We start from the raw sequence: 9,055 nt of genomic DNA on the forward strand, positions 1-9,055 counted from the left end.
ACCAAACGCCAAGCCTGTGATCAGCTTCTGACCAGAGGGCAGACTGTCACTTCTGCCCACGTGTACTTCAGCAAAAGAAGTTGACAGAGGAATCAGGCACCGTTTAGTAGGATGTTACTCAGGATGGCAAAGAATTGCGAGCCAGCAAAAGCATGAGTGAATTCCAGAGACATCATTTGGAGCCGAGAATCAGGACAGGAAGAGCTAGGGGGTTAAATCAGTTGCCTATGGTGCATGTGGGAAAGGGGGGGGGGGCCTCTGGATTCTTCTAAGGGTCTGGAACATTCTGGAGCAGGGTTTCCTAACCTGCATTGCTGACACTAGACAAGACCGCCCTTTGCTGTACAGACAATCCTGGGTCCTGTGGCATCTGTGGTTGACTTCCACTAGTTGCCACCCCTCTCAGAGCTCTGACAACCACAAATGTCTCCAGACACTGCCAACTGTCCCTTTAGGGCGGGGAGGGTATAAAACTTAAATGTGTGGGTTTTACATTACTGTTTTCATTGGTCCTGCGGGGGACAGGGAATCTACATACTTTACGGAAATTCCTCATGCCACATACATGGCACTGAATTTTTAAAGTTCTTACTTCAAAGAAAAAGACAGGTTAATTAAATCTTTTTTTTTTAAAAAAAAAAGTCTTTTATAAGCAAGCAGGGCCAGTGTATAGAGTGAATACCAGTGTTTAGTCTGCAGACACGGAGGCTAAGGTCCAGGGTGGTAAGGGTGGGCGCCCAGCCGAACCCAGGAGAAAAGCCTGTTCCAGACTTATGTTCCCTCCTGCTCCTCCCTCCCTCCAACATTCTCAGGTATTCCTCCTCCAAATGGTTCCCAAGCACACAGCAGGTCCCAAGGATGAACTTCGGCCCGGATCCCACTGTGGAAACCGGCAGGTTTGGAAGACACTGCTGTGGACCGGCAAGGAGAATTCAAGCCCCGAACATTGTGCAAACAGGATATTCGCTTGTGTCAGAGAGATCAAAAAAAGGCTTGAGGTTTTTCTTCACGGCCTCAGCCTGCCTCCTTCTCCCCCCTCTCACTTTATCTAGTCCTTGCAGTGAGCAGGCGCCTCTTGGTACAGCAAGCAGGAAGACATGGCTGCGGGGGAGACGCAGCTCTACGCCAAGGTCTTCAACAAGCTCAAGGGCCGCAGCACCCCCTCACTCCTGGACCCCCTCCTGGCCATGGGCTTCCCTACACATACTGCGTGAGTACTGTAGCTGCCACGGCCCTAGAGCCTGGCTTCCCTACCTGGGTGGATTCCTCTACTCCACCTGCCATGTAACTGGATAACCGAGTGTTGCTGACTGCCTGCTAGAGTGGTCGCCTAAAGTGTAAGATGGGTGTCTAAAAGAAGGCCCCTTCCTCTCGCTTAGACATAGATTGGTCTTGAGCTTTGAAAGAGGAGCTCTTCCTGCTGACTGATAGAGACATGCGCATTTTAGAAGCCATGTGGGCTTCTGGTTGCCCACTTTGGGGGTGTTAGAGGGGTGTGAGGGCAAATGTTACTCTCCTGCAGGTCGGCGACTCCAAAGTGACATTTCAAGGTATCTGACTCTGACACGATTCTCTAAGGCTAGGATCCCCTGAGAGAATTACTGTTCGAGGTTCTAAGCAGCCTAAGGAAAAGCCACTCATATTTAAAGGAAAAGATCTGAAATATCTGGTGACCAAATAGAATGCATGAGAAATTCCAGAGACAGCTCGGCTCAGCACCACCGGGCTCATCCAAGCCCCCCTGGGCTCAGAGGGGAAAGAGATGCTGCTGACCCTGGTCAGAACATCCATTGTAAATCTGCTTCTTAGCAGTGGTGCTCTCAGACCCTTACTCCCACGGAGACACAAGTCAAAAGTGTGCTTCAGGGAACCCGGGTTTCAGAGAATGAGCCAAACAGTCCTTTGATGAGATAACAAGACCCTGGCTACCATGGAGAACATAGTATTGAGATCTAGTCTCTTCTCCCAATATCAGGGCTTCATGGTCACTAAATGGGGAACAGAACCCATCAAGAAGCCGACGGTCACATGTTCACTATCCAGCTGCAGATGAGAACACCAAGGCTTAAAGAGTAGCCTGTGGCAAGCCTAGGTAGGACAGGAGCCAGCCCCTAATACCTCCGAGACCCACTCTGTTTTACTGCTCAAGCCTGTAGGGTGGGCTTGCCTTCAAAGTCCCTGCTAGGTTAAACCAATAAACACCTGTGTGTCTTCAGGTTCTTAGGCAGGGCTCAGAGGGGGCTCATGGCATGACCTCTCTGTCATGGCCTCTCCAGGGGGCTACAACCCCATTGCTCTTCCCACTAATAGCAGTCGTATTGGGCAATGGGGACCAATGGGGACCAACTGTATCAGCCAATGATGGTTGGGTCCCTGGCCCACCCTGGTCTCTTTAACCCAACTCAGCTAAATTCAAGTCACCGTATTTACATCCCAGGTCCCAGAAGGAGTAAGACACATGGGAGCCATGAGGAAGGCACCAATGAGCAATTGGGGGTTGGGAGAGACACAGGAGAGGGATGTGGATATGCCTGCCCAGGGGTTGAGTAAGGGATGCTTCCTGCTGAGCAAGAAGGGGTGGGACTGCATCCGTCAGGGCAGCCAGGAATGCAGTCTGTCTCAGCCAGTTGAGCATCCACAAGTAGATGGATGGGGCTGGCTTTGTTCCAGGGTAGCCGGGATACAGCGAGAGGAAAGCAAGGGAAAGAAGAGGTCAGGTCTTGAGCGCTAGGACTCCGGGACCCAGGATCAGGAAATCAAGCCGTGGGATTTGAGAGTGTGGCGTGAGCCACTGTGTGAAAGATGGAGATCTTGGCAGAAGGGCACTCATAAGAAGTCTGGGAGCTTGGCCCTGGTAGGACACAATATAAATTGAGCAGCCAATTCACTACCAGAACTCGCCCCTTCCAAAGAAGAGACAAGCGGGCCTTGACTGTCCTGTGTTCACGTCCCACAGGCTCAAAGCACTAGCGGCCACAGGGAGGAAGACTGCGGAGGAGGCCGCAGACTGGTGAGTGGAATGGGTGGGAACTGCAGGGTCACAGGGGGCTTGGGTGACTCCTCCAGACACTGTGCCCCAGGTGGATCTTCTGAGTGGGATGGGGAGCCCACGGAAGTGACTCAAAACGACATCCATTTGCACCAGTTCTGAGCCCAGAGAAATAACGAAACCCACCTTTAAGGCATTATGAGAGAATCTAGAGGGTTTTTTTTTTTCTCGCTTGAAAGTCAGATTTAGGCCTCGGCACAGCTCCTGCCAAACATGCTGGGTTCCACCCCTTGCACGCGCACACACACATAAACCCACACACACACCTGATTTAACCCAAAATCGACTCAGAGAAGATTCATGTCTGTGACATATGTTAAATAAGCAGGAAGGTGTCGTTTTTGTTGCTAGAAAGTTCACACATTCACAGGCTGCTACAACGGAGGAGAATTTAGAGACAGTCAGGAATCCCCAAGGAATCCTGGAGCGGAGTTAAGCAAAGATATCCCTCCTTAACTCACACTCCAGCTACCTGCCTGGGGGTGAGATTGGGGGCGGGGTGTCCTTGTTTTTAGGAGTTCCTCCACAGCGTTGGTGTCACGTCATCCTTCTACGAAACTGGGAAGTCCCTCCCACTCTTATCGGAAGAAGCCACAGTGAATGTCAAACAGTAAAAAGCAGATCCTGGGCTAGGCTGTGGCTCAGTGGTGAGGGCTCACCTAGGGCCTGCGGGGACCTGGGCTCTCTTTTAGTTCCCTTTCCTGTTGCTCTGAGATCAAATGCCCGACAAGGACACCTTAAAGAAGGAAGGGCGTATCTGGGAGCGTTTGACAGTACACGCCCCACGCCGCCATCACGGTGGAAAAGCCATGTGACGCAGCCGGAGTGTGAGGCAGCTGGCCTCTTTGTATTCGCAGTAAGGATGCTGGGAGAAACCAATGTTGGAGCCTGAAGCATGCTCGGAGGTGCGCGTCCGCCGCCCGCCCACCCATGCTCAGGTCTCTCTCCCCCATATCCCTGTCCGTGGGATGACGTCACTCAATCACTCTTCAGGTTGGGCCTCCCTTCCTCAGCTGACCCAGCCTACACTTTCCCTCATAGTGGGAGCTGGCGGTTTGTCTTCTAGGATTGATTCTAGAGTTTAGCAAATAAGCAATCGATATTTGCCATCCTGGGTTCTGTGCCCAACCCTACCTAGACAAAACAAAATCTCTTCCAGCACTAGAGAGAAGCCTATGAATGGGTCCAGGGCTAAACCTCTGCCTTTATAAGACCACAGGCAAAGGGTGTCCAGGCAGAGGGCTCGCAGCTAGAGGCTGCACAGGCAGAGGGAGCACAGGCAGAGGGAACACAGGCAGAAGGAGCACAGGCAGAGGGAGCACAGGCAGAGGGAGCACAGAGGGAGCACAGGCAGAGGACACACAGGCATAGGGAGCACAGGCAGCACCACCACTGGATAGGGGAATGCCAAAGACTGAGGGTGGACAAACAATACCTCTACAAGACATGGGGAATGCCCAGAGTTCCAGCCATCTGACTTCAAAGCCAGCCTCCAGATTCAAACGGTACAGCACAGGCTAAACTCAGTGGTCGGGGGCTGGGGGTATGCCTGGATATTACCTGTGAGCAGCAGCCTAGCCAGTGAGACTCACCACGGAAGAGGGACGATGCCGGGTTCCCTACACTTCCCTTTGATGTTGCTGAGGGGGAGGCAGTGTGGGATGTCAGTGAACGCTGGGAACATGGGAAGCTGACCCATGATCTAACCCCACACAGTTCCATCGCTATGCAGAAACCTTAAAAAAAATCAGATATACTCAGAGCTCTTGACCACTGTGCCGGAAGCTCTGGAAATGTGAAAGTAGTTGCGAGGTGTGGTGGTTTGAATAGGAATGGCCCCCACAGACTCATGTACATGAATGTTTGGCCTATAGGGTATGGCATTAGGAGGTGTGGCTTTGTTGGCAGAAGTGGGCGTGGCATCACAGGAGGTGTGGCCTTATTGGAGGAAGTATGCCACTGGGGGCAGTCTTTTGAGGTCTCAGATGTTCACCAGACCAGTGGCTCAGGATCTCTTCCTGATGCCTGTGGATCCCGATGTAGAGCTCTCAGCTCGTTCTCCAGCGCCGTGTCTGCCTGTGTGCCGCCATGCTTCCCGCCATGACAATAATAGACTAAACCTCTGGAACCGTAAGCCAGCCCCAGTGAAATGTTTTCCTTTATAAGAGTTGCCGTGGTCGTGGCGTCTGTGCCCAGCAATGGAATCCAAATCTCTCTGGATTTGGAAATGAGAAGAGGCAATGTTCCGTATGTGTAAGGTGGATTGTGAGGCAGCCTCGGTAATCTTCATTCTGACAATGTACTTAGATGTCTATTCTCCACGTGAAAGAGCCTAAAAATGCAGGTCACAGAATGGCTTGAACTAACTCATGATTTATACAAACACACACGCTCGCCGGATCTGCTGCAAATGCGCCCGCCATTGGGGTGAGCTCAGGAGAGAGGTACAGGAGGAGACGAGAGGTGCAGGCTCACCTCTGCCTCAGAGTATCATCAAGCAAACTTGCTTACACACGACGTATATGCCTGGTGATAGCACCCTACTTCCTACCCATAATGTGACCCTACAGGCAAGTGTCGGTCTGGTCGTTCGCCAATAAGTGTGTACTAAGTAAGCTAACTGCTGCTTAGCTATTGCCATACAGAGATTTTTTTCCTCTGTGTGAATTTTTTGCCTATGCTTCTTGCTCTTCTTGTCTTGAAGTAGAATTAATCATTTAAGACACTGAGCAGTTTCCTCTGCAAGTGCTGGCAGATCACACTAAGCAATGGTTGTACAGTTCCAGCCTGTGGTCTCGCTTTTGACACGATGGAGAACGGCATTGAACCTTTGAAATAAATGCCTATCTTCACTTGATCGATAAGAGAAATTGTGTCTCTTCCACGTCTATTTATTTTGTGATGAACTTGTATTTGGCACTGGACATCAGTCTTCCGTGTATTTAGAGTGGTTTTTGTCTTAGCTGGGTGTGGTGGCTCACACCTGTAATGCCAGCAGTGAGGAAGGTAAGACACAGAATCACCACCAGGCCCACCAGGTGTCTAGAGAGATCTCTCTCAATAAACAAAGAAATGATTTTTTTTCCTCAAAGTAAATAAATACTTTTCGAGTTAAAAAAAAAACCACTAATATTATTCACTTAAATGTTGTGCAATCTTTTGTGGTTTCAAATTTTTCCATTTAATTTGAAGTCAGTGGTGTAGTTAAAATGTGGGGGAAAAATTCCCTGTATGTATATTTCAATACCACAAAAGTACCTAGGCCAGCACTCTTCTGAAGGTTGAGATCTGGGCTCTTCTGTCTTTGGCTGCAGTGTCAGACTATAATGGGACTGTGAGCAGGTAGGCATTGGTCTAGCCTAAAGCCACACAGCCCCACCACTTGGTGCCATCTTGCTGGGATGACCACAGCACCGATGTATTTGTGTGAGATCAGCATACCCCTAACTTTGGACTGGCGTTGCCGCTGTTGCATGTCCCCAATGGGAACAGCTCCGATTGATATGATAGTATTTTCTGTTGCAGGCTGCATGGCCACTGCAGTGACCCTTCTCTGGATGACCCCATCCCCCAGGAGTATGCTCTCTTCCTCTGCCCCACGAGGCCCTTGCTGGAAAAACTCCAAGAGTTCTGGAGAGAGAGCAGACGCCAGTGTGCAAAGAACAGAGCTCATGAGGTCTTCCCTCACGTGACACTCTGTGACTTTTTCACGGTGAGTCCACCCCGGAGGCCTTAAATGCTCACCACCGCAGCTGACTGCAGTGTCCTCTGGTAACCGGGCATCAATAGAACACACCTGATTTATTTTCATCAAGGCATTAACATGAGTTGTCTGCTTTTGTGGGATCGTTTCCTTCCTCTGGTCAACTTCAGTTCATCCTTCAGGACCCAATTCATTTTAGTCTTCAGCTCCTCGGGTGTGATGGTTTGGGTTGCTTGGTCCAGGGAGTGGCACTATTAGGAGTTGTGGACTTATTGGAGTGGGCGTGGCCTTTTCGGAGTGGGCGTGGCTATGTTGGAGTAGGTGTGGCCTTGTCGGCGTAGATGTGTCATTGTGGGCATGGACTTTAAGACCCTCATCCTAGCTGCCTGGAAGTCAGTATTTTGCTAGCAGCCTTCAGATGAACATGTAGAACTCTCAGCTCCTCCTGCACCATGCCTGTCTGGATGCTGCCATGTTCCCACCTTGATGATAATGGACTGAACCTCTGAACCTGTAAGCCAGCCCCAATTAAATGTTGTCCTTTATAAGACTTGCCTTGGTCATGGTGTCTGTTCACAGCAGTAAAACCTTAACTAAGATATCGGGAGGAAGAAGGTATAATCCCAGGCTCTCTGCATTTTTTTTTCCAATATCTTCAGGAGCACATTTGGGTGATATGAAGGTGATATGCCCCTCTAGGAAGGCAAATGTTACCCTGGTCCTTGTCCACCCAGAGATTAGCAAAGTCCTAAACAGAGCAAGAACCCCCTGTGTGATGAAGGGTGCTGATTTGGCTGGACATAAACCAGGATCTTCCCTATGTCAGGGCCAAGTCCTCTGAGGAAAACAAAATGGCCAAGTTAGCAGCCTCCCTAGGGAGCGTTGTCAAGGAAAAAGGATACACAGTTGCTGGACAAAGAGAAGAAGGCCTGAGGCCAAAGGGAGGCCCCACAGCCATTTCCTCTATACCTTTACTTAATGAACTAGAGAAGGACCCAACTGCTGCTGGGACATCAGGATAGAGTCTGCCACTCCACAGTGCTAGGGGAACACAAAGCATGATGTGCAAGAAAGAAGCTTCCAGAAGCTATCCTCTGAAAAACAGCACCTCACAAACATCCACAAAGCACCCCTGTGTGCCTGAGACTGGGAGCTCTCTGGGGTCAGAACTAAACCCTTGCTTTCTGGAGGTTCTGAACTGGGATCCTTCAGGGCACTGTGAGCTTCTTCAGAGTTGACTAGAGAATTCCAGAAGCTAACATATGCAAACAGAGAAAGAAAAAGGACTGACTCAGGAGGTGACAGGGGGGTGAGGGAAGGGAGGATGGGGGGCAAAACAGTGACAGGCGACTTCCAACCTAGCATTTAAAGGGGATCGTATTCCAGGAAATCTTATCCAAGTTGCCTCAAATAACTGAGCAGAAGACTTGGAAGTGGGAGTGGTGACGACCCTTCGCTCCATAACTGCAGGGGCTGGATAATAAGAATCCCAGTGTCTTGGACAGAAAACAGTCCATCATGATTAAGCCTTAATTCTCAACAGGTTGAATTAATTCAACAAGCCCTGAGGACACACGCTCTCTGCTTTTCTTCCCTTAGTGTGAAGACCAGAAGGTGGAGTATTTGTATGAAGCTCTGAGACGTGCAGGAGACAGGACCCTGAGCTCCTTCCCTGCCCTGGTTCCTCTTGTTCTCCATTCTTCCGTCAGCTACCTTGGCTTCTTCATCAACGACAGTGCAGCAGACATCATCCGGGAATTCGCCATGGCGTTCGCCACAGAGGCGTCAGTCCTGGCAGGTAGGTGACTCCGGCTGTGGGCAGACGCACTGAACCCTTTGGGTCTCAGCAGAGTCACGTCTGAGGCCTTGAAGGATCAGCTCCTGTGAGTGGTGATGGCCCTTTAATGAGCATCCTCCGAGGAATAGTTTGGCTCTCATCCAAGGCAGCACATCAGCCTCTGCCCTCAGACTGTCTTGGTGTCCCCAGATGGGTTTTATAGGTCTCCCCTTGAAAGGGAGGAGGAAGTTGCAGGGGGAGTATCTCAGTTGGTAAAGTGCTTGCCAGGGCATGTGTTTCCGTCCTTAGGGGTGAATACTCCAGACATGAAGTCCACACACCTGTAATCCAGAAAGGGGAGGCAGGAAGATCAGAAATTCAAGAACATTCTTCACTACAGAGCTAGTCTGAGTCCTGCTTTTATTACATAAGACCCTGTCTCAAGAAACAGAAAGAAAAGAGAGAAAGAAAGGAAAAGGAAGAAAGAAAGAAAGAAAGAAAGAAAGAAAGAAAGAAAGAAAGAAAG

At 50.1% G+C, this 9,055-nt stretch overlaps 1 protein-coding gene across 2 annotated transcripts in view; it reads left to right on the top strand.

Annotated features, from left to right (window-relative positions):
- Nucleotides 1-1,043: 1,043 nt before the first annotated feature.
- Nucleotides 1,044-9,055, top strand: part of Ubash3a (ubiquitin associated and SH3 domain containing A) — a 35,604-nt gene continuing 27,592 nt past the window's right edge. Inside the window, exons 1-4 of one of the 2 annotated variants that reach the window (XM_028767954.1) lie at nt 1,044-1,210; nt 2,957-3,010; nt 6,575-6,761; nt 8,352-8,550. In XM_028767954.1, the coding sequence (XP_028623787.1) occupies nt 1,098-1,210; nt 2,957-3,010; nt 6,575-6,761; nt 8,352-8,550 (553 nt within the window). In that variant the 5' untranslated portion in view covers nt 1,044-1,097. The remainder of the gene's footprint in view (nt 1,211-2,956; nt 3,011-6,574; nt 6,762-8,351; nt 8,551-9,055) is intronic. The other variant, XM_028767955.1, reaches the window with a different exon arrangement.

Source organism: Grammomys surdaster, unplaced genomic scaffold (assembly GCF_004785775.1).
Source record: "Grammomys surdaster isolate TR1022 unplaced genomic scaffold, NIH_TR_1.0 183, whole genome shotgun sequence".
Lineage (NCBI taxonomy): Eukaryota > Metazoa > Chordata > Mammalia > Rodentia > Muridae > Grammomys > Grammomys surdaster.